Source organism: Ovis canadensis, chromosome 3 (assembly GCF_042477335.2).
Source record: "Ovis canadensis isolate MfBH-ARS-UI-01 breed Bighorn chromosome 3, ARS-UI_OviCan_v2, whole genome shotgun sequence".
Classification (NCBI taxonomy): Eukaryota; Metazoa; Chordata; class Mammalia; order Artiodactyla; family Bovidae; genus Ovis; species Ovis canadensis.
Window position 1 is genome coordinate 155,056,283 of NC_091247.1, and position 25,724 is coordinate 155,082,006.

The following is a 25,724-nucleotide window of genomic DNA, read 5'->3' on the forward strand; positions in this document are numbered from 1 at the left end:
TTAAAATGGTTTAGCCCCATAGGCTGCTTACAAGCTCAGACATTTACAAAAGAAAAAACCTAGTACTTCCTTAGATGGAGGAGACATGGGTTCGATCCCTGGGTGGGGAAGATCCCCTGGAGGAGGAAATGGCAACCCACTCCAGTTTCTTGCCTGGGAAATCCCACGGATCGAGGAGCCTGGTGGGCTACAGCCCAGGGAGTGTCAGAGTCTGACACGACTGGAACAACTTAGGATGTGGTACTTCCTTAGGGTTTTTTTTTTGTTTGTTTGTTTAGGTTACTTTTGTTAGGTTCTTATTAAAGCATCCCATCCAATATCCTAATTAATTCAGTTAGATTGTTCCTATTTTTTCACTACTACAAACAGTTCTGCAATGGGCCAAAGAACTAAATGGACATTTCTCCAAAGAAGACATAGAGATGGCTAACAAACACATGAAAAGATGCTCAACATCACTCATTATCAGAGAAATGCAAATCAAAACCACAATGAGGTACCATTTCACGCCAGTCAGAATGGCTGCGATTTAAAAGTCTACAAGCAATAAATGCTGGAGAGGGTGTGGAGAAAAGGGAACCCTCTTACACTGTTGGTGGGAATGCAAACTAGTACAGCCACTATAGAGAACATTGTGGAGATTCCTTAAAAATTGCTCAGGTATCATGTATTCATAATCTCACACTTTTACTGATGAACTTCCTATACTATCTATGTCTCTCAGTAAAATTTAATCATTTCTACCTTAATTTCACTGAGGATATAATGTTCATTATTTCACTCCTTTGAAATTTGTTAAGGCTTGCTTCATGGCCCAAATGTGATCCATTTTGGGAAACATTATGTGGGCACTTGAAACCATGTGCACTGTGCTGCTACTGGATATATTAATTTATAAATATTACTTGGGTCCATTGTTAAACACGTTATTCAAATCTGTTGGAGGTGTCTTAATATTACTGTTGTCTGAGATTTATCAGTTAGAAACAGAAAGGTCCTAAAATCTCTCATCGTGATAGACATGTATATTTCTCCCTCAAGATATTTCTATATATTTCTGCTTTACTTTTCTGTTTTTATGTATTTTGAGTTAGTATTTTAGGTACATCCTAGTACAGAATTGTTATATTTTATTAACTTTTGTAACTATGTCTCTTTTTAGCTCTAGTGACACATTTTTGTTTCAAAGTCTCCTGTGTTTCATATTATACAAGTACTCCAGTTTTTCTTTCTTCATTTTTTTGATGGAAGTATTGATGTTTGTATAGTGTGTTTTCCAGTCTGTGATCTCTACCTTTAAATTGGAAGAGTTAGTCCATTTCTATTCAATATAATTATAAATTTGGGTTTAACTCTATCTTATTTTTTAACTTTTTATTGGAGTATAGACGATTAATGATATTATAATAGCTTCAGTTCAGTTCAGTTCAGTTCAGTCGCTCAGTCGTGTCTGACTCTTTGCGACCCCATGGATCGTAGCACGCCAGGCCTCCCTGTCCATCACCAACTCCCGGAGTTCATTCAGACTCACGTCCATCGAGTCGGTGATGCCATCCAGCCATCTCATCCTCTGTCGTCCCCTTCTCCTCCTGCCCCCAATCCCTCCCAGCATCAGAGTCTTTTCCAATGAGTCAACTCTTCGCATGAGGTGGCCAAAGTACTGGAGTTTCAGCTTTAGCATCATTCCCTCCAAAGAAATCCCAGGGCTGATCTCCTTCAGAATGGACTGGTTGGATCTCCTTGCAGTCCAAGGGACTCTCAAGAGTCTTCTCCAACACCACAGTCCGAAAGCATCAATTCTTCGGTGCTTCAAGTGGACAGCAAAGGAACTCAGCAATACATATATAGGTATCCTTTCTCTTCCATCTCCCCTCCTATGTAGGCTGCCAAATAACATTGAGTAGATTATTACTTTTTAAAATTTATTCTACCTGTCAACAGTCTTTTTACTCTCTTTTATTGCATTCTTCTAAACTTACTGTTTTACATTACTTCATTTTCCCCACCTATTAGCTTGGTAATTATTTTCTGCTATACAAATTCTTAGATTCCAACACAGAACTACTAAATCAGAAACTAGGGTGGAATCTCTGATTCAGTGGGTTTAGGATGGGTATTGAGAATATGCATTACTAACAAGCTCACAAATAATGCTGATGTTTCTTGTCCACTGATTGCACTTTGAGAATCACTGATTTGAAGGAAGAAATTAACTAGAAAAAGGGGATTAGTGAAAATATACCTTAATAACCAAAGAAAACTGTAATATCTTTGACCAGAACAGTTCAGTTCACTTCAGTAGCTCAGTCGTGTCCGACTCTTTGCGACCCCATGGACTGCAGCACGCCAGGCCTTCCTGTCCATCAAAAACTTCCAGAGCTTACTCAAACTCATGTCCATCACGTCAGTGATACCATCCAACCATCTCATCCTCTGTCATCCACTTCTCCTCCTGCCTTCAATCTTTCCCAGCATCAGGGTCTTTTCCAATGAAAAGGTGGCAAAGTATCAGATGGCCAAAGTATTGGAGTTTGAGCTTCAGCATCAGTCCTTCTAATGAATATTCAGAATTGATTTCATTTAGGATGGATCTCCTTGCAGTCCAAGGGGCTCTCAAGAGTCTTCTCCAACACCACAGTTCAAAAGCAGCAGTTCTTTGGTGTTCAGTTTTCTTTAAAGTCCAACTCTCACATCTGTACATGACCACTAGAAAAACCGTACTTTGACTAGACAGACCTTTGTTGGCAAAGTAATGTCTTTGCTTTTTCATACACTGTCTGGGTTGGTCATAGCTTTTCTTCCAAGGAGTAAGCGTCCTTTAATTTCATGGCTGCAATCACCATCTGCAGTGATTTTGGACCACCCAAAATAAAGTCTCTGTTTCCACTGTTTCCCCATCTATTTGCTATGAAGTGATGGGACCAGACATCATGATCTTTGTTTTTTGAAAGTTGAGTTTTAAGCCAACTTTTTCACTCTCCTCTTTCACTTTCATCAAGAGGCTTTTTAGTTCCTCTTCACTTTCTGCCATAAGAGTAGTGTCATCTGCATATTGATATTTCTCCCAGCAATCTTGATTCCAGCTTGTGCTTCTTCCAGCCCAGCGTTTCTCCTGATGTACTCTGCATACAAGTTAAATAAGCAGGGTGACAATATATAGCCTTAACGTACTCCTTTCCCGGTTTGGAACCAGTCTGTTGTTCCATGTCCAGTTCTAACTGTTGCTTCTTGACCTGCATACAGATTTCTCGGTCAGGTGGTCTGGTGTTCCCATCTCTTGAAGAATTTTCCACAGTTTGTTGTGATCCACACAGTCAAAGGCTTTGGCATAGTTAATAAAGCAGAAGTAGATGTTTTTCTGGTATTCTCTTGCTTTTTCAATGATCCAGCAGATGTTGGTAATTCGATTTCAGGTTCCTCTGCCTTTTCTAAATCCAGCTTGAACATTTGGAAGTTCATGGTTCATGTACTGTTGAAGCCTGTCTTGGAGAATTTTGAGCATTACTTTGATAGTGTGTGAGATGAGTGCAATTGTGAGGTAGTTTGAACATTCTTTGACGTTGCCTTTCTTTGGGATTGGAACGAAAACTGACCAGGACAGTGGCATTAAAAATCAGACAAAGTATTAATACCAGAGAATAATGATACCATTGCTAGAAACAAAAGATTCTAGAACAGAAGCTGGTTTTAGAGAGATAAACATGATATTCTTTTGCCATTTTTATCCCTGTAATAAAGGAAATAGAAGATAATTATAATCAAAATGGAAGATTTTAGTCTTAGTAAGCAGTATTATTTTCTGGCTTTTAATTCTTAAGAATTATCTTAAAATAAAGTTGTGTCGATAAGGACAATTACATAAATGTGTTTATTACACAGGAAAAAAGTATTTAACTTCCGAGATTAGAATTTAATTTTACAGGATATATTGATGAGATGGTTGGATGGCATCACCAACACAATGGACATGAGTTTGAGTAAACACTAGGAGTTGGTGATGGACAGGGAAGCCTGGCGTGCTGCAGTCCATGGGGTCGCAAAGAGTCAGACACGACTGAGTGACTGAACTGAACTGAACTGAACTGATTGATATCAGTTCAGTTATTATTATTTCCACTAATGAGATACAACATCAAGTGCTTCTACAATGTTGTTAAATTATAACTGGTATATTGGACATCAGATAAGGTTTCAAAGTCCATTTGGTCAATTGCATCAGTTAGATGAATGGATATTTCTTCACATGTGCTTCGAGGTACAGAGAACTCTCAGTGACCCAATCTGCTGGATTCTGCTAACCAAACAAGCAAATACATGAAATAAATGTTTGATTAGTTTATTTACCAAAACAGTCACAGATTTAAATAATTTAATAAACATATGGTTTTCAATTTTATAACCAATTATTTTAAAAGAAAAGAGGATATTACCACAACTCAAATTACAAATTTTTACACATTAGTTTATGTGTCTTAGAGAATACCAAAAGCACAGCATGAGGAACATTTAGAAACATATGTAATATTGAAAACCATTCTGTTCAGTATTATACTGTGAGTATTCATGGTAATCGTAATATAAATGTACTGTTTATCTAGGAACTCAATTGTTAATATGAAATTCTGCTTAAGACAGAGAAAAAAAAATTAAAACCCAAGGTAAATAAAATGAGTGACATCTTCACTCATAAATGAGTATTAAAAAACAGTTCAGATAAACAAAACTGACAACTTATAAAAAGCTTTATAATTCTGAGGTAAGTTTGTAATAATGGAAAATATATGCATTTTCCCCAAAACTTAAACTGAAATATATTGTAATATTACAAACCTCTCATGTAAAAGTAAAAAGTTTCTGATTAGAGTTTGAGATACATAATTTGAGAGTTCTTACAAATAATTAAGACCTTCATAAACAGCATCCACAAATGGATGCCAGAGGTGGCTCATGGTTAAGTACTCTCAGACAGGAAGATCCTAGCAGTCTGCAGAGTAGATTGTTTGCAAAGAGCTGTAATAGGTGCACATAATCTGACCAAGCTTTCAAATATCTAATCATATTAGTCACCTACTCAAAAGCCTTACTTGGCTTCTGTGTTAGTTTCCTATTGCTGCTATAGCAGAAACTTAGTGGCTCAAAACAAATGTATTAACTTGCAATTCTGGAGGACAGAATTCCAAAATGGGTCTCACTGAGCTAAAATCAAGACACCAGCTGGGCTATACTCCTTTCTGAAGCCTCTAAGAAAGAATCCATTTTCTTGCCTTTTCCCGCCTGCATTCTTTGGCTCATGTCCCTTTTCTGTATTCAAAGCTGCCAACAGTCAGTTGAGTGGTCTTCACATTGCATCACTCCGACCTCCTCTTCCACATTTAAGGGTGCTTGTGATTCTAGAGTCCACCAGCACATCTCCCTATTTTAAGGTCAGCTGATTAGCAAATTTAACTGCGTCTGCAACCTTGACTCCCCTTTGCTGTATAACATAAGATATTCACGGATTCTAGGGATCAGTATGTGACCATCTTTGATAGATAGGCATAGATTCTTCCTACCATGGGTTCCCAGTGTTCACTAAACCCACCCTGTCTGTCAAGGACCTCTACATTACTGGCCCCAATTTACTCTCCTGCCTTATCCCAGGTGGCACTAGTGGTTAAGAACCTGTCTGCCAATGCAGGAGACTAAGAGACATGGGTTCGATCCCTGGGTTGGGAAGATCCCCAGGAGAAGGGCATGGCTACCCACTCCGGTACTCTTGCCTGGAGAATCCCATGGACAGAGGAACCTGGCAGGATATAGTCCATAGGGTTGCAAAGACATGACTGAAGTGACTTAGCATGCATGCACACCTTTTCCCCAGACCTCTGCTCTTTGACCCCTAGGTTCCAGCCATACCAGTCTACCTGCTGGTTCCCCAACACACCTCATACTCCACAGCTCCAGAGCCTTGCTCCTGGCATTCTTCTCTTCCTTGACGTTCTCTTCATTTTTCCTAAACTTTCCTCCCAAGATAAAAATTCTATTCATTCTCAAAATTTCATGGCAAATGCTTCCTTCTCCAGGAAGCATTCCCCCTAGTCATTCCCCTTTAGATGTTTATCATATTCTTTGCACCTCCCAGTAGAACATGATGTTTTGCTTTGTTTGATAGTTATTGTGTTCTTATCTCGTCTGCTAGGTAATGATCTCCTTGAGGGCAGAAACTCAAGAATTCATCCTCATGTGTACATCAGTTGCCTCCAAGGGTGTTCAGTCGTTTCCGACTCTGTAATACCATGGAGTGTAGTCTACCAGGCTCCTCTGTCCATGGAATTTTCCAGGCAAGAATATTGCAGTGGGTTGTCATTTCTTACTCCAGGGGATCTTCCTGACTCAGGAATTGAACCTGTATCTCCCGAGTCTCCTGCACTGGCAGGAAACTCTGCACCACCGGAGAAGCCCATAAGTCAGCTGCTGCTGCTAAGTCTCCAGTTGTGTTTGACTCTGTGCGACCCCAGAGATGGCAACCTACCAGGCTCCCCCGTCCCTGGGATTGTCCAGGCAAGAATTCTGGAGTGGGGTGCCATTTCCTTCTCCAATATAAGTCAGCTGCTGCCGCTGCTGCTAAGTCTCTTCAGTCATGTCTGACTCTGTGTGACCCCATAGATGGCAGCCCACCAGGCTCCGCCATCCCTGGAATTCTCCATGCAAGAACACTGGAGTGGGTTGCCATTTCCTTCTCCAATGCAGGAAAGTGAAAAGTGAAAGTGAAGTTGCTCAGTCATGTCTGATTCTTAGCGACCCCATGGACTGCAGCCTACCAGTCCATGGGATTTTCCAGGCAAGAGTATTGGAGTGGGTTGCCAGTGCCTTCTCCACTAGGCATATCTAAAACTGAACACCTGCTTTTCATGCAGTGTGTTTGTGTGTGTGTGCTCAGTTGTGTCCAACCTCCAAAATTACTTCTCCTTCAGTTTTTCTATTTATAATGATAAAACCACCTCTCTTTTTCAGTTGTGATTGCCACAGACCTTGGAGCCATCTTCATTTTTTCTCCCTCATTCCTCACATCCGGTCCATCAGTGGGCCTTATCAATGCTACTCCCTGATCTAAGTCACCACCACCTTTTGTTGGTCCTACTGGACTCCTTGTTTCCAATCTTGCCTCTGATGCTCTCACCTTGCACAAGTGAGCATGAGTGTGTACACAAACGCTTCTCCCCCCATACAAATTCTATCCTCATCTCAGCATCCAGATGGATCGTTCAAATTGTTTAAAAGTCTGATTATATCTTGGTCCGGCCTAGTGTCAAATAACTCACCATCACACTTAGACTAGAATCCAAAGTCCTTACAAAGGTTTCTGAGACCCTCATCTCATCCCGCATTGTTCCCTGTTCACTCACCGTCGTCCTCACTATTCCTCACGCTTGCCTCAGCGCCACTGTACTTGCTGTTCCTGCAGCTTGTGGAACAGCCTTTCTCTGGAGAGCCACGTGATTCATTCCTCTATGTCCCTTAGGCCACTGATAATCCTCTCATGTCCTTTGGGTCTCTGTGGAAATATCACTTCCTCAGAGCCACCTTCCCTGGCCATCTTATGTAAAAGAACAGCTCTCATTCCTTCCATAACTTTCTGTACCTTTATGCGGCTTAAATTTTCTTTGCCCATCTATCATTATATCTATCATTACATTACATCTATCATTATCAATTCATTACATTATGAACTGATTTCTTGTCAGTCACTCCACCAAAATGTAAGCTCCAGAAATCTTCTTTTGATCTCTGTTCCAGTCTTATCACCTAGAAACACACCTAGAACCTAAGCAGGCATTTAATAAATATTTGTTAAATGAACTCATCTTTGTACATCCTCTCATTTCTTGCCCAGTTCTTTGATCATAATAGATGCTGAAGAAGTATTTGCGGACTTAAATTTGATGTACATCCCCAATATTAATTCATATTATCACCAGAGGAAAAAAAACCACGGTAAGTCACTTTTTCATGGAGAAATAAAGGCTACAGATAAGTTGTCACAATTCAGATTAGTCTTTTATTAATTTTGACATGATGGACTCCCTAGAGCACAAAGTATATCACGTTGAACATCTGACTCAAGAATGGAGCTCAGAAATTAACCCCAGCAGGCCTTACTGTCTATACAGGGAGTGTGTGTGTTGGGGGAAGGGGCACACTAGAATGGATGAGAAGGGTACCAAGAAGGTGACTAAGCCACAAAGGCCTATAGTTAATTACATCCAATTTCCGGGGATATTCTTAAAGCCTGAAGCCTCTTCCAGTTCTGTTCTAAGTTTGTCTTCTTCTCAACGCATTTCTCTTAGGTTTTTGGTAGTACTGATTTCTTAGAATAGACATTTGTCCTCTCTTTTTAGGTTTTTCTTATCAGAGAAAAAAAACTCGAAAATTAAACATACAGCCTCTAATCACCTACTTTCTCTGATCTTTCAAGAGGCCAGTTTTAATAATCCATCTTTTCTTGGCCATCCAATATCTACAATGAGGCAAAGGCAAATGTTTGGAACTCCATAAGTTCATTTCATTTAAACTAATTTTAAAGGATTCTCTTCTTTTCCTTCAGAATTTGAGTCCTTCCTTTCATGCCAACTCTCTATATTCAGTAGCATCAGTACCATCTTTTAACCTAAACACACAAATCTTAATCATGATGAATCCTTTGGGTTCTTATTTTACTTTTCTTGAACAACAGATGAAGACATTTTCTAAGCCAGTGTTGATTTTCACTCCGTCTACAGACTAGAATTACTTGTAGAACTTTTTAAAAATTACCAATACCTAGGACACACCAAAGACCAAGTGTGAATCTCTAAAGGCTAGACGCAGGCATCTGAACTTCTTTTTAAAGTTCCCCCAGACTACTGGCCGTTTCAAAATGTTGCTAAGACCTTAGGGACAGTTGAGTGACACCCCCATACCCGCCAGGCTCAGTGGAAAGCGACTCATGGAACGGCCGTGAGCAGACTTCACGTCACTTCACTGCCAAAATGACGTCATTTTCCACCTCTGCCCAGTGTTCAGCATCTGACAGTGCTGGCAGGATCTCTAGAACAAACCAATCGGGTACGGCCAAAACTGCCTCTTTTGAAGATTTTGCAAGCAGCAGGTGCACAAGATAAAATGTTCACTGTTAAAGAGCCCTCTCTATGGTATGCTAAGGAAGAATCTTGTCACATGAGCTACTGCTACTACAGATGCTGCTCAGACTCTCGCTATCGCACAAGAGCACAGTATGGATATTCCAAGTCAAGACCAACTGAAGCAAAGCAGAGAGGAAAGTTCCAATTCCAGGAAAAGAACTGAAGAAGGCAATATTCCCACGCTGCCTACCTCACAGTATAAATGCAGAAATTCTAGAGAAGATGAAGACTTGGTAGCAAATTGAACTCAAGAAGAGACGTCAAGACTGGACCTCAGGTTTGAGGAGTGGGATGTAGCTGGTTTGCCTTGGTGGTTTTTAGGAAACCTGAGAAATAACTATACACCTAGAAGTAATGGCTCAACTGATTTACAGACAAATCAGGATATAGGTACTGCCATTGTTTCAGACACCACAGATGACTTGTGGTTTTTGAATGAGTCAGTGTCAGAGCAATTTGGTGTTGGAATAAAAGTTGAAGCTGCTGATCCTGAACAAACAAGTGAAGAAGTAGGGAAAGTGAGAGACAAACAGGTGATTGAAGTGGGAAAAAATGATGACCTTGAGGACCCTAAATCCATAAATGACGATACTGACATAGAAGTTACCTCTGAGGGTGAGTGGCAGTGTACTGAGTACAAGAAATTTAACTCTCCAAGCAAGAAGTACTGTTTTCGTTGCTGGGCCTTGAGGAAGGATTGGTATTCAGATTGTTGTAAGTTAACCCAGTCTCTCTCCACATCTGATATCACTGCCATACCTGAAAAGCAAGAAAGGGAAGGAACTGATGTCCCTGACTGCAGAAGAACTGTATCAGCTCCAGCTGTTAGACCTAAAGATACATACATAAAGGAAGAAAGCTCGAAACATTTTGATCCTTGCAACTCGGTGGAATTCTTGGATTTGGCTCATAGTTCTGAAAGCCAAGAGACCATATCAAGCATGGTAGAACAATCAGATAACCTTTTTGAACAGAGAAAAGATACAGGAAACATGGAGGATTGCCAGAATCTTTTGAAGCCATGTAGTCTGTGTGAGAAAAGACCACAAAACGGGAACATTATTCACGGGAGGACAGGCCATCTTGTCACTTGTTTCCATTGTGCCAGAAGACTAAAGAAGGCTGGGGCTTCTTCTCCTATTTGCAAGAAAGAGATTCACTTGGTTATTAAGGTTTTTGTAGCATAGCTGAATCAGTGAATTACAGACAGATATTAACAGAGCTGGTCATGTATCCAAATATCAGTATTGAGCATCTCTACGCAGGGTGACCCATTTCATACTTTCATTTATTCGTGTGAACTTTTATGTTCTAGGACATTTTTACCTCTAAACTTATAGAATTTGAGAATGAGTTCTTTAGAACTAGATTATCAATTTGGAGACTATTAACATTAAAAAAGAAGTTAATCATCCTGTCTTCAAAGTTGAGGATCTGGGAGGGAGCAGTACAGACAGAAATACATTCATTTTTATTTAATTTAATTTCTTACTTTCTTTTCTGGTAGGGAATGTTCTTGGGCATCAAAATCCAAGGTGGCTATTAGAAATATATCAAAGCTATCAACGTATAAAGTAGATTACTTTATGTTGTGTGGTTCAGAGAAACGATTATTTTTGTAAAGAGCCTAGAACAGTGATATCCAACATTTTTGTTAACATACCTCAAAAAACAATTTTGAAAAAGTACATACGACTTTTTGCACCTTTTAAAAATTGAGGTGTAGTTAGCAAAAAATAAAGTCAATAAAGTGTTCCCTTCTGCTGAAAAAATAAAATAAAGTTCCCCCAGTGATTCTAATGGATTGTCATGGTTGAGAACCAAAAACCTTAGCATACACAACAGCTAGTCACAAAGAGATAATTCAGTGATAAGAACCGTAGTCAGAGGAAGCTGACCCCAAATTTAGATTTTTTTTTTGCAGTGGTCAACTCAAAGAGCAGTTCACTGCCCTGTGGATAATTAGGACTTGACTTGATAATTAGGATAACTGACTTGAGTACTACATTACATGAAGTACTACATTACTTGAAGGAACCAGAGATCAAACTGCCTTCATCCGCTGGATCATCGAAAAAGCAAGAGAGTTCCAGAAAAATATCTACTTCTGCTTTATTGACTACACCAAAGCCTTTGACTGTGTGGATAACAACAAACTGTGGAAAATTCTTCAAGAGATGGGAACACCAGACCACCTGACCTGCCTCCTGAGAAATCTGTATGTAGGTCAAGAAGCAACAGTTAGAACTGGACATGGAACAATAGACTGGTTCCAAACCGGGAAAGGAGTACGTTAAGGCTGTATATTGCCACCCTGCTTATTTAACTTATACGCAGAGTACATCATGTGAAATGCTGGGCTGGATGAAGCACAAGCTGGAATCAAGATTGCTGGGAGAAATATCTATAACATCAGATATGCAGATGACACCACCCTTATGGCAGAAAGCAAAGAAGAACTAAAGAGCCTCTTGATGAAAGTGAAAGAGGAGAGTGAAAAAGTTGGCTTAAAATTGAACATTCAGAAAATTAACATCATGGCATCTGGTACCATTACTTCATGGCAAATAGATGGGGAAACAATGGAAACAGTGAAAAACTTTATTTTATTGGGCTCCGAAATCACTGCAGATGGTGACTGCAGCCATGAAATTAGAAGACGCTTGCTCCTTGGAAGAAAAACTATGACCAACCCAGACAGCATATTAAAAAGCAGAGACATTACTTTGCCAACAAAGGTCTGTCTAGTCAAAGTACGGTTTTTCCAGTGGTCATGTATGGATGTGAGAGTTGGACTATAAAGAAAGCTGAACGCCAAAGAATTGCTGCTTTTGAACTGTGGTGTTGGAGAAGACTCTTGAGAGCCCCTTGGACTGCAAGGAGATCCAACCAGTCCATTCTAAAGGAGATCAGTCCTGAATATTCATTGGAAAGACTGATGCTGAAACTGAAACTCCAAAACTTTGGCCACCTGATGCGAAGAACTGACTCACTGGAAAAGACCCTGATGCTGGGAAAGATTGAAGGTGGAAGGAGAAGGGTATGACAGAGGATGAGATGGTTGGATGGATCATGGACACGATGGACATGAGTTTGAGTAAGCTTGGACAGGAAAGCCTGGCATGCTGCAGTCCATGAGGTTGCAAAGAGTCAGATACAACTGAACAACTGAACTGAACTACATTACATGACTGGATATAATTTCTGCTTTGGAAACTAGGACATGTTTCAAAACATAAGTTGAATAGGACTTAAAGATATTTTAAAGAAATTATTAGTCAAAGGTCAAATTTATTCACACTATCTCTTTAGTAGTCTGCAGCATAAGAAGTTATATATTTGCATTATTCTTTCCCCTTCCCTGCTTTTTACTATAACTAATGTGGTAAACTTGTGGGAGAGGAGAAAGCCCTTGTTCTCTTTTTCTAAGAAGAGATCTCCCAAATGGCTTCTTGCTGCAGTGGGTCATAAAGCAGAGAAGGTTGGAGGTGATCAGGATCTAATACATTGTAGGGAATCTAGACATTCTGCAAAGAGAATGGATGGGGAACCCAGACCTTCAATAAAGAGGTAAGTCCTGGGTAGCCAAGATGCAACAGCCCTTGGTGGTGGGTACTGCTTAACTGGAAGGGCACGGTGGAAACATTCTGCTCATGTGATGGGCTCTGGCACAATATTTTGGTTACACTGAATTTTTCCATCACTAATTGCTTACCAGAATTTCCAAACTGAGCATTTCATTGCTCAAAAGTGGAAAGGTGACTCCAAAAGAACATGTCTAATGTTCTATAAATGGTCCAATGCAATCATAATTTGGATAAAGAGACATATACTGCTTTGGCTGAGGAAAACTTGACTAAATCGAATGGGATCATTTTCTGTAACATTAATGTATCTTTCTCCAGTTCTGTCATTTCTTTAATGCTTTACTTTAAAAAAAAATCTTATTTTGTTCAGATATTTCTTCAAAGTAATCATTGCCAGGATCCAAACTGGCACAGGAAGGAAACTGCTTATTTGCAACAAAAAGAGATCAAATCTTAGGATTTCATATAAGCCATTACCACTCTTTCCAAGTGATTTAGAAATCTATGTCCTGCTGCTGCTACTGCTACTGCTACTGCTACTGCTAAGTCACTTCAGTCGTGTCCGACTCTGTGCGACCCCATAGACGGCAGCCCACCAGGCTCCCCCGTCCCTGGGATTCTCCAAGCAAGAACACTGGAGTGGGCAACCTATGTCCTAATAATCTATGTCCTAATGATTCAAATTTACTTTTTCAGCCAAATTCTACAAAATTACCTGGAAACTGTGAAGCATTCTTTGTATAGTAAATTCTGTCTTCTCGAAGTCTTGATTAGGTATTAGCTACTTAGTGGAATATGTGTATATAATTTATTAGTGCCTGAGCCACAATCTTAAACTAATCGCAATGTTTCACCAAATATAATACCTTCTAAATGTTAAACTACCATATAATTTCTAAATGACTACTACTGCTCTACACCTTTCTTTTATATTAATGGCTTAATCTTGAAAAAAAAAAAAAGTGACATTCCTAAAGCCTTGCAATTTGTTTTGAAATTACTGAGCACTGAGCTGCCTAACTTAAAACATCTGTCTTTGAGATCTGATTGCTTCTTTGAGACTTTGAAGTTTATACTCTAAATTCTGTATTTCTATACTTACTACTCATTTATTATCTTCATTTTTAAGATACTCTTCCTTTGTCAGCAAGAGCACTTTTTTTTTTTAAGAGAAGTCATTCTTTCTTTTTTTTTTAAAGGAATTCTCTTTTAAAAATGTCCCAAATTCAAGAATTAACTATTTAGGAGACAAGAACGGGAGTTTTGCTGCAGAGAAATGATAAGCTTATTTTTAAATACTTTAAAAATATTGATATAGGATTCTTCTTTCGGATTGTTCTAATTATATCCTGTCACATGCAAGGAAAGTTTTCCTGTGTACACAAGACTCATTCCCTTTTGGACAGTTTTCTTGATCTTCAAGCACTGCTCTAACAAACTGGGAAGATGTCAGTAACTTTAAAGAAGATACATACCTTTTCTTTGATAGTTAAGTAATCAGAAGAGTGAAAAAAGGCCAAGAGAAGAAAAAAACAAAAGAAAGAAAAGCCTTCTTGGAAAAGCAGGTGTACTACAAAGCTCAACTAGTTCACAGACTGAGGACACTGCTTTTTATAAGTTTTTTCTCCACTGGGAACGGTCTTCTGAGTCTCCCTTTCTCTGCTTTCCATCCCTCGAGTCCTAACCAGGTTTTTTTTTTCTTTTTTGCTTGCGAGAACGGAAAAAGTTGCCAAGGCAGGCATATTCGGTACATTTCACGGAGGCTTTTCTATTTTCAGAAAGTTTTACCGTTCCCCAGATGGCTCCCAATTGTTCTTAGACACACGGAGAACCTAGGCTTCCTCTAGACGCTTCTGAGAATCTATTTCGTGACAACTAGAAGTCCACAGTACCCGCCCAAGATGGATCTCCATAGAATTTCGCATTTGATTCCACGTCGTTTGTCCACCCACGAAAGTTCATCTTTGTACCCCAAGTTAAAAACATCTGTCTAGAGTGAAAAGGTAAGGAAACCTCTAACACCTCTCAAAGGGCTAAAGAACCCCCTGCAACCTCCAAATGCGAGTTCTGGACGCGGCCAATGGGAGCTCGGACCTTGACCATGCGCCGGAGTTGGTGGTATCCCCGCTACGCACTGGATTTAATCTGAGGAAAAGTTAACTTTCGGCTCCTCGCATCTCTGCAAAGCCCGTCCGGTAGGGCCCGAACCGAAGCTGGGCCAAGGCCTCAGAATCTGAGACCAGGCAAGACAGGTGTGTAAAGAAAGCCTCCGGGTTATCACAGGTCGCTGCACACAAACCCTCCTGAAGGACCGGGGGGCCCCGGGCTCCGCTGTGTACTTACTCCCGGTTTAAGCATAGTCCGCGACGCCTTGTCGCCTCCTGGTAACGTCTGCATACTCCGGGCCACCCCGCGCAGGGTTTAACACTGATCCTCCCCCAAACCCCAGCATCTCCGTAGGAGCGAGGCAATCCTCCTGGGGCGTCCTTACCTTGGGGTTGGTCAGGAGCTGGTGCTCGTCGCTGTGCAGCAGCGCCCTGGAGTTGGACTCGGAGTTGTTCACGTAGACCTGGACGCAGGGGTACTGCGAGGTGCCCCTGCAGTCGGCACCACAGGTGAAGGTGCACTCGAACACCTCTCCGATCTGCTGCACCGACAGCACCGTGCAGTTGGCTGCCGTGGCTTGCAGATCCTGCAGCGCGGGACTGAGCCAGCAGAAGCCGAAGATAAAGAGCGACACGACGCCGGAGATGATGAGAAACAAGCCGAGCCGGATGCTCTTGTCCTCGGCTTCCGTGTACTCGTAAGCCACCCGGAGCTTCGCCATCGCCCCCCACTCCAGGCGGCGGGCGCGCTCCCCCCGCCCCCTCCCGCCCCCGGCGCCGAGCCCGACTGCCTCGGCGGGAGGAGCCGCCGCCGCACGACAGCAGGGGAGTGGGCGGCCAGGGGGAGCGCGTGAGAACAAAGGGGCCGAGGCCGGCGACGCCCCCCGGCGGCGGCAGCGCCCCCCTTCCACCTCCCCGCCGCCGCCCGAGCCCTAGAGGCTCGCAGCGCGGCCGAGGTTTCAGAGCCTCCTGCACCCTCGGGCGCGAGGAGTGCACGGGCGGCTCCTGCCTCCGGCGCCCCCTGCCAGCCTCCGCCCCCGCGCTTTCCCCGCCTCCCCCACCCCGCCTCCTCTCGCCCGGTGGCTCCCAGTCTCCATCGCCCGCCGGCCGCCGCTCCGCGGACTCGCCTGGCAGGTGCCCGGAGGGCAGAAGCTGCAGGGCTGAGGCGAGCCCCGGGGCTCCCCTGCGCGGGAGGCAGCTCCGCCGGGCCCCACCCGCCGCCGACCCGGGTCCTCCCGCCCCGCCCCGGGGCGTTTCCCGTGGGCGAGGGGCGGGCAGGCGCTGGGGATCGCAGCGCTGGCGCCCGGGATTCTCGTTACATTCCCCTGGGAGGGACATCAGCGATAAGAGGTTAGGATCAATATAACTTAATGAAGTGAAAGTTTAAAAAACAAAACAAAAAACAAACGAGGGAGACGGTGTCGTGCAAGTGGAGCGGCGGGAATTTTGAACTCCAAAGGGGGACTGGTCAGCCAGCGGCGAGCCAGCGGCCGGGAGGCGTGCGCTCTCGGAGAGACTGTTCGCCGGCACCAGGCGGACAGGGATGGAAGCCCCCGGACCGAGCGGCGTGCGCCCGTGCGTGTGCCCCAGAGAGACCCGGGCCGCCGGTTCGCATGCTTGGGGCGGGCGCGTGCGCCGCAGCGCTGGAGGCGTGACCTGCCGCCGCCCCCCTTCCCTCGGGCGAGCGCGGTAACCGTCCGGCCTCGGGGTCCCGGCGCTCCCAACTGCCCAGGAGCATCCCACGATCACCCCCACCCGCGACACCGCCCACCTCGCCGACCCCAGCCGGTCCTGGAGGGCAGCAGGTCAGAAGTGAAACAGGCTGAGTCAGACGGAGTTTGCGGTGGAGGCAACGCGCGTGGGGGCAGGAGCCTGCGATCCTCCCTCCCCGACCCAGGAAACTCGCTTCCTGGGTCCTGGGTGGACCACGCTGCAATGCAGGTCTTCGGGCAGCCGGGCCGACCCCAGCTCTATGTGCCAAAGGCTGGGGCTGACTGAGTAGGGACCCAAGGGAGCGAGTGCAGAGGCTTACAGCCCTGGAAGGAGACACCATGTTCCCCATAAGGGCCGTCTTCTCGCTCCAAACCGAGAGCAGAATCCTCTCTGTCCTGGCTCCATCCTCAGGAGTCTTGCCGCCGTTGGCCCATCTCGAAATTTGTAGATGAGCTTTCCAGGAGCGCTGTACGAAGCGACAGCGGCGTGCCGACCCACTCTGGGACAGGTACCGTTTCTAGAGCTGCGCCCTGCTCTCCTAATTCTTTCTGCTGCTCCCTCCATGCCACCTCCCCACCTCGCCTGTGCATACCTCAGTCTCTGCTCTTTTCTTGACTTTTAAAAAGAAGATTATCTTTTTAAAATCACACTGCTATCAAAATATCAAACTTGGAGAACTATTTCGACCTACATTTTGAAGCATCAGAGTATTCACTTGGCAAAACATATAAACATGTCTTTTTCTTGACTTGCAAGTCCCAAATGAATATATTCTTAATTAAATTCAGTCATATATTCATATTCTGTTCCTGATGAATATGGAAACACCAAATTCTTGACTTCTCTTTCTTGGATTTCAAATGTTAGTTTACTGGTATAGTACTTTTCTACTGAGGTCCTGATCTGTTGCTTTGAAGCACTCCTTTATGTGGTATTTCCAAGCAAGGGGTAAAAGCAAATTTAATTACAGGAAGACCCCAAGTGTTTTTCTGAATAAATTAAGAAGATGCAGGGTTTGGAAATTTTCCAAGTCAGGAAGACTTTGTCCTTTAATACCTTTCAAGTTTTGCGAGACTATTTTATTATTTTCTTCCCTTTCTGTTGGCATAAAGACAATTGTTAGTGATTACACACACTACCTGAAAGAAAAAGTGAGTTTATTAGTTGAAGCATATTAACCTAAGATTACAGATTTTCAGTGTGAATCTCTTTCCTACAGTAGGTTATAATTATTTTCCTTTTCATGAAGGCTAAAGCCTTCTTGAGGCAGTGGTGAACAGATTAGATTTTTTGGATCTCATAGCTCTGATATGGTGAGCAACTTAACCTTGAGGCAGAATTAATTCCTATAGCTGTTCATAAAGCACAGGGATGGGGTTGTCTAAAAATAATTTAATGAATATGATTCACTTTTCAATGATTCTAAAGATCAGAGAGTTGTGTGAATGTAACCTTTGCCTCAAAACTGAGGCAAGATAGTCTTCCAAGTAAATCTAGAGAACAAACAACAGAAAATATTGTCTTAAATTCTTAAAGGCTTTTAAATCCATTTTTTTCAAGTTCTGCATTTAGTCACTTTTCTTCTTTATAATTATTCTAAAAGTATTTGAAGAAACTGTTGGCATCTAGCCTCCTGCTCTTTACTCATTTTTTCATACTTTTTTGCTTTTTCATACTGTTCATGGGGTTCTCAAGGCAAGAATACTGAAGTGGTTTGGCATTCCTTTCTCCAGTGAACCACGTTTTGTCAGAACTCTCAGCCATCATCCGTCTTGGATGGCCCTACACGGCATCTACATTTCAGGCAGAGATGAGCACAATAAAGGACAGAAACAGTATGGACCTAACAGAAGCAGAAGATATTAAGAAGAGGTGGCAAGAATACACAGAAGAGCTATACAGAAAAGATCTTCATGACCCAGATAACCACAATGGTGTGATCAAGCACCTAGAGCCAGACATCCTGGAATGCAAAGTCAAGTGGGCCTTAGGAAGCATCACTACGAACAAAGCTAGCGAAGTGATGGAATTCCAGCTGAGCTATTTCAAATCCAAAAAGATGATGCTGTGAAAGTGCTGTACTCAATATGCCAGCAAATCTGGAAAACTCAGCAGTGGCCATAGGACTGGAAAAGGTCAGTTTTCAATCCCCAAAGTTCCAATCCCAAAGAAAAGCAATGCCAAAGAATATTAAAACTACCAAACAATTGCACTCATCTCACACGCTAGCAAAGTAATGCTCAAAATTCTCCAAGCCAGGCGTCAACAGTGTGTGAACTGTGAACTTCCAGATGTTCAAGCTAGGTTTCAAAAAGGCAGAGGAACCAGAGATCAAATTGCCAACATCCGCTGGATCATTGAAAAAGCAAGAGAGTTCAAGAAAAACATCTACTTTTGCTTTATTGACCATGCCAAAGCCTTTGACTGTGTGGGTCACAACAAACGGTGGAAAATTCTTCAAGAGATGGAAATACCAGACCACCTGACTTGCCTCATGAGAAACCTATATGCAGGTCAGGAAGCAACAGTTAGAACTGGACATCAAACAACAGACTGATTCCAAATTGGGAAAGGAGTATGTCAAGGCCATATATTGTCACTCTGCTTATTTAACTTACATGCAGAGTACATCATGCGAAATGCCGGGCTAGATGAAGCACAAGCTGGAAAAAGATTTTCCAGAGAAGTGTCAATAACCTCAGCTATTCAGATGACACGACCCTTATGGCAGAAAGCGAAGAACTGAAGATCCTCTTGATGAAAGTGAAAGAGGAGAGTGAAAAAGTTGGCTTAAAACTCAACATTGAAAAAACTAAAATCATGGTATCTGGTCCCATCACTTCATGGCAAATAGATGGGGAAATAATGGAAACAGTGAAAAAACTTTATTTTATTGAGCTCCAAAATCACTGGAGATGGTGACTGCAGCTATGAAATTAAAAGACACTTGCTCCTTGGAAGAAAAACTATGACCAACCTAGACAGCATATTAAAAGCAGAGACATTACTTTACCAACAAAGGTCCGTCTATTCAAAGCTATGGTTTTTCCAGTAATTTTTAATTAATTAAAAATTAATTTAAAAAAAGGCAGAAAACTAGCAAATATATCAGAATGTTCTTCGTGTCCACAGGGAAATATGATTATATTCACCTTTTTGAAACATGTGGCCCTGTTGATGCAGCTTTTGTTCTCCCTTTTCAACAAAAACATAGGTAGTAGAAATATTTCTTTTCTGTTCTACTGTACCTGCATCCAAGTGTGTTCCATTCCTATCCTTAAGGCTGTGAAGTTTGGGCACCTGCTCCCGTGCTATGCTAAAATCATAATTGTTAAAGATCAAACAGTATCCCCGAGGTTTGCTTGTCATTCGGTAAACTGTGTCGGATGTCTGGAAAACAAAAATCCAACCCAGGAGCTGACTCTGTGGGTCAGCTTTGGTTAGGCATCACCCAAGCCCAAATGGGATGCGAATGCACTTTCCATGGCCCCACCCCAACTTGGCACTGCTCCCCTAAGGAACTAGTTTCCATTCATTCCCCTGACAAAGGATCCCCAGACTTCTTCCCCACAGTTTAGTGTATAAGTCAGTGTCCCAATATTTGAGTCTCCTGAGCATTCGTACTTATATTAATAGTGTTGTTGTCATATAATTGTCATGTAGTGTTGTTGTCAAATAATATTAGTATTATTTATTCTCATCTCTGCCCAAGGCACAGAACATCTGTGTCAGGGGCTAGGATTTATTATTCATTTGAGAGAGCTCAATCAGGAGTTGCGGGACTAAGGACTATTGTAGTGCTGTCTTTAGGCTGCCCCTTTGTGACCTTGTGATTCTCTTGGCTCTCTGATCATCTCATCCACGCTCTGGGCTAGCAGCTGAGGACCTATCCATCACACAACACAGCATGGTCCCAGGATTTTTAAAGCCGATGGCTTAACTTGGCTCTGAGGACCACAGTGACTGGAGGAGACAGACAGGTTATTCTATGGGTTACAATATCTAGGTTCTAGTACTTGACAGTGACCCGGGGACCTCCTGATTTCCCCAGGGCTGTTTTAGTGCTGAGATATTTAGCATTTACTGGGAAATCCATGCAGTTCCTCAAGGTAGAGGAAAGGGCCCCAAACTAGGGGGCTAAATTCCTGGCTCAGTAACGTCAAGACTTGGGACAAGTTATTGAATCTCTCTTGCCCTTGGGGTCATTAGCTGATGGGTGGGGATGACGTCAGCAGAGTGCTTTACTGTTTACAAAGTGCCACATGACTTTGGCTAATCCTTGATGTTCACATCAAGAGAGGTCTGGTGATTTGCTCAGAAGTCCACTAATGAATGGTCTCTCCTAAGCTTAATTTCAAGTTTTTCTCACTAGACTTTTGGCTAATAGCAATTCCTCTGCTTCCCTGGGAAGAGTGAATGGGCTGATGAATAAGAAGGTGGTAAAGTGTTGAAGGCTACAGAAACATAAGTGATACCAGGAAAGGCAATTCTTGGGCCTGCTCAATGGGAGGAGAACATAGAGATGACTAGATTGTGAACATTTGCTGCTTAACGCCTAATCACAAAGGAGAAACAGTTCTGAAATACCAAGCTAAACGAAGACTTTGCTTCTTCCAGTCCTGCTCAACTTTCCCCCCAAAAGCCCCCTCCCATTTAGGCTGAGGCAGCTGCTAAAGGGATCAGGTTAGAGGCTCCCTACTCCTCTGTCCTCCAACTCTTCCAACATCTTTGGTTTTAAACTAGACATTTAACACACGGGAAACCAAAGAGATCACCTTTACCAAATTCTAAAGTCACATTTTAAACTTGTGCTTTTGTGGAATTTTTCTATAGTTCTCAACACTTTTCGTTAAGTTTCTGTCCCTTATTAGTTTGAGTTGGACTATAATGAAAGCTGAGCGCCAAATAATTGATGCTTTTGAACTGTGGTGTTGGAGAAGACTCTTGAGAGTCCCTTGGACTGTGAGGAGATCCAACCAGTCAATCCTAAAGGAAATCAGTCCTGAATATTCATTAGAAGGACTGATGCTGAAGCTGAAACTCCAAAACTCTGGCCACCTGATGTGAAGAACTGACTCAATGGAAAAGACCCTGATGTTGAGAAAGATTGAAGGCAGGAGGAGAAGGGGATGACAGAGGATGAGATGGTCGGATGGCATCACGGATGCGATGGACATGAGTTTGAATAAGCTCCAGGAGTTGGTAGTGGACAGGGAAGCCTGGGGTGCTGCAGTCCATGGGGTCGCAAAGAGCTGGACACAACTGAGCGACTGAGCTGAACTTACTCCTCTTAATTCTTATTTAAATTAGCTTGCTTCTCTTCTGAACCTTTCATTATTTCATGTGTTTCTTACTAAAAGTCAAACATATTAAAAAGACTTTCCATACTTGTATTTTATCCTTAATGGAACGCTGTGTGTTAGAGTTTCATTTATTTGAACTGGGGCTGCCTTTTCACATTTCCGAGAAAGGTTGGATATGTCAGCCCCTCAATTTCTGAAAAGAGGTCACCATCGACTCTCTTAAGTTAGGATAATGGTAAGAACACTTAGGACGTCAGAGATTCTGAACTCTGAGGCCACTGAGCATCTTGTTTCCTGTGGAGGGCAGAGGCAACACAGGAAAAGGAAAAGCTAGTCTTTTCTTTGCATAGTTGTCCACCAATTAAAATTGAGATTTAAACTGCAGTTCTCAGGACCAGACTAACTTACTTGATGTACTTCTTTGATTACAGCAATGTTTTCAGGAGAATCGTGGTCAAGCCTTGATGAAGTTCTTTAAAAGAAAAAACATCTAAACAAAGACATTAAAACCATTGTTATTTATAGTTTGTTCTCAAGATCAATATTCCTCAAGAAGTCCTGTGACTGATGTTAAAGTTGCAATATACAATTTCATATGTATATGTACCTTTATTAAAACATTGTAAAAAGAATGATCATAAGTAGGGCTAGGAATAGAAGTGAATTTGGAATATGTTGGGAAAATGTTTTATAAATGATTTTCAACATCTGCACACTATGAAGTTTTTCAAACTGAAACTACACACTTGGATAGCTAAAATATAGGGGAGAACATTAATATTGTATCATCACCTTTTCTCATTAAAATTCACATGCTGGATAGGTTTTAGACATTTGCAATTCGAGAAGAGTAAATATGAATGAAAGCATGAGTGATCCAAAAACAAAAAATATATAGAAAAAATTTATCAAACTTTTTCATTTAGTAATGTAAATTTAGATTTTGTTATTGTCACAGAAAATTAAGTTTTCTTTCTTTGGTCTTAACTTTAAAAATGCTTAAAGTTGTAATAAATCATTTCCAGCTTGCTAATATTAACTTTCTTGCCATGCTTCATTGTAGAAGTAAAATATTTGCTATTAGCGTCAGAATTTTACATTCTAAATAAACTTCCTATGGCCACTGTCTTTTCTACTTGCTTTTATTTTTTCCTGTCTATAAACTTTACCTATGATATTGAGCACATAATTATCATTGAGAACATGACTTACTATTTTTAGATAGTTATAATCATGTTAGAACAGGAAGGAATCTTAAATATTACCTAGTTAAATATTAAGTAGGAAAAAAAGCTCCCAAAGACTTTGCATTTTGTTTTAAATAGTAAATAACAATTATTAAAAATATTTTTTCAAAGTTCAAATTTATTTGCATATAGCCTTTATCTTTGCAATTGAAAAAGAAAAGCAAAAAGCCCAGATAATCACTTCATATTAGTAAATTCATAATACTGTACTGGAAGTGCTGGTTGGATTTCCTAAATTCTTGCCATCTGTCAGTCTTTCATGTTAATGGAAGTGAACTTCTATGTATATAAATACAAATGTAGTAAAAGGGACATCAGCTTTGAAATTAGAAAGCATGAAGCTAATAAGTTTTGGTCTTAACATTAAGAATAAATAGTTTGACATAACGGATGTTTCAGACTGGAACATTTCATGATTTTTATTCCAAGTTGATTTTGTTCTTCCCATGTTCTTTGAAAACTTAGATATTACTCTCTTAACAGTTCCCAGTTCTGTGTCATTTAATAATTCCCAAATATGGAAAGTGCCTCTTAGTACAGTGACTAACAGGGGGAGTGTCTGTCTTTGGAGAAATGGACCAACGTCTACTGAACACCTACTATAAGCAAATGCTCTAATTTAATCTTACCATGAGATGAAGAGGAACAAAATTAAATACCTCTTCCAAGATTCTGCATGTGTTTATTATGGCATAGTACATGGCCCATTCTTTTACTCTTTTTTTACTCTACTAAGTCACATGCAACTCTTGTGACCCCATGGACTGTAGCCCACCAGGCTCCTCTGTCCATGGGATTATCCAGGCAAGAATACTGCAGTGGGTTGCCATTTCCTTCTCCAGGGTATCTTTCCTACCCAGGGATCGAATGTGGGTCTCCTGTGTAACAGGCAGATTCTTTACCAACTGAGCTACAAGGGAAATCCCTTCTTCTGTACTACACCATTGCTAAGGAATTATTGTCTTCAATACAAAAGAAGTGTAGGTAATACAAGTGGATTTCAAATGTGCTTTTATATGTATATTCAAGTATGGTTAGCCTTGATCAAAATCCATATTGTGAAACCTGACTATGAAGCAGCGGTGGCGGGAGGGCAGTGGGTAGAGAATGCAGGAGTTGATGACTTCATCTGGTCCTCCTCTTTAATTTCACTCAGAAATACTTGTGTTGAAAATAGCTCATTTTTAGATGCATAACAAATATAAGTAGTACTGTGTTATGCAGGAGAGGGAGATTAAGTGTAGTATTCAGGTTTCAGAGAGACTAAATTCAAGCTATTCAAAGCTTCTGTTACTGTAGAGGTAAACACAGGGAATGAGATGTTAACACAAATCATTAAATCATTTTAGGGTAGAAGAAAAGCCCAAGTGAGTGAATGAAAGTCCCTCAGTCATGTCTCTTTGCCACCCCATGGACTATAGTCTGTGGAATTCTCCAGGCCAGAACACTGGAGTGGGTAGCTGTTCTCTTCTCTAATGGATCTTCCCAACTCAGGGATCAAACCCAGGTCTCAGCATTGTAGGCAGATTCTTTACCAGCTGAGCCATCAGGGAAGTCCAAGAATACTGGAGTGGGTAGCCTATCCCTTCTGCAGAGGATCTTCCTGACCCAGGAATCAAACTGTGGTCGCCTGCATTGCAGGCAGATTCTTTACCAACTGAGCTATCAGAGAAGCCCCAGAAGAAGAGTCTATCTTCCTCTTAATGCAGGGAATCACCTAATACTTCTAATAATAGCTTCCTCGATTTTGCTTGGACACTGCCAGTGATGAAAAAGTCATTAACTCCTAATGCTATTCATTTGATTTTTGGACATTTAAAACATTTATGGTGTAGTATTTTCTTGTAAGTTGAAATCTGCCTTGCCGTAACATCCATGTAAATATCCTTATTCTGCCCTCTGGTGTTACACAGGTTAAAGATAGTCTGTCTCACAAATGATAATCTGCCTTACAAATTTAAGATATGGGAAGACCACTGTCATGTCCTTAGGCCCTTTTTTCTTAGGCTATTCTTAAATTTCTTGGTATTCTCTTTTGATATGGTTTAGAAAACCAAACCAAAATGCTAAGAAAAATAGATAACTGGAGGTTGGAAACATTCTCTAAAACAAAAGTCTGAACCTTTCTTTTCCATGTTTTCCTGCTGACAAACATTTCTGGGACAGAGGACATTGCTGTTCACTAATGAACAATATAACTGCAAAAAGATTTTGGCTTTATTCATTAGATAGAATTGGGATTCCAAAAAGTGATATGCAAGTCAACTCATTTAACATTCAAATATTAAATCATTTAGAGTGAGCTGAAAAAAATTATTTTTAAAAACAGGTATAATTTTCCACTCAATAAAGGGACATAACTTGTTTTATATCTGAAGACTATTAACCATTTGAAGATTATAACCTAAAACATTAAAAATAAAAATGTCTGACTCCTAAGAGGAAAAATATTTAACAGCTCAAATTTTCTCTTAAAACAGACCATTTTTTCATGCAACTGTTACATATGGTAATTACATCTTAAAATAAATGTTCAGTATGTAAGATTTAAAGGTAGCTTCAAAACATTCTGGCTGCCCTAAATCTTTATTTTTGTACAAAGGATAAA

The 25,724-nt window shown here is 41.4% G+C and overlaps 1 protein-coding gene and 1 pseudogene across 1 annotated transcript in view; one reads left to right on the forward strand and one right to left on the reverse strand.

The window, feature by feature from the left end:
* The window catches only part of KCNMB4 (potassium calcium-activated channel subfamily M regulatory beta subunit 4), a 79,037-nt gene extending 62,870 nt beyond the window's left edge, over nucleotides 1-16,167 (reverse strand). Inside the window, exon 1 of the mRNA XM_069584642.1 lies at nucleotides 15,240-16,167. Coding sequence (XP_069440743.1) covers nucleotides 15,240-15,575 — 336 coding nt within the window. The 5' untranslated portion in view covers nucleotides 15,576-16,167. The remainder of the gene's footprint in view (nucleotides 1-15,239) is intronic.
* LOC138437394 (protein Mdm4-like) lies at nucleotides 8,961-10,348 on the forward strand (annotated as a pseudogene).
* Nucleotides 16,168-25,724: the final 9,557 nt, after the last annotated feature.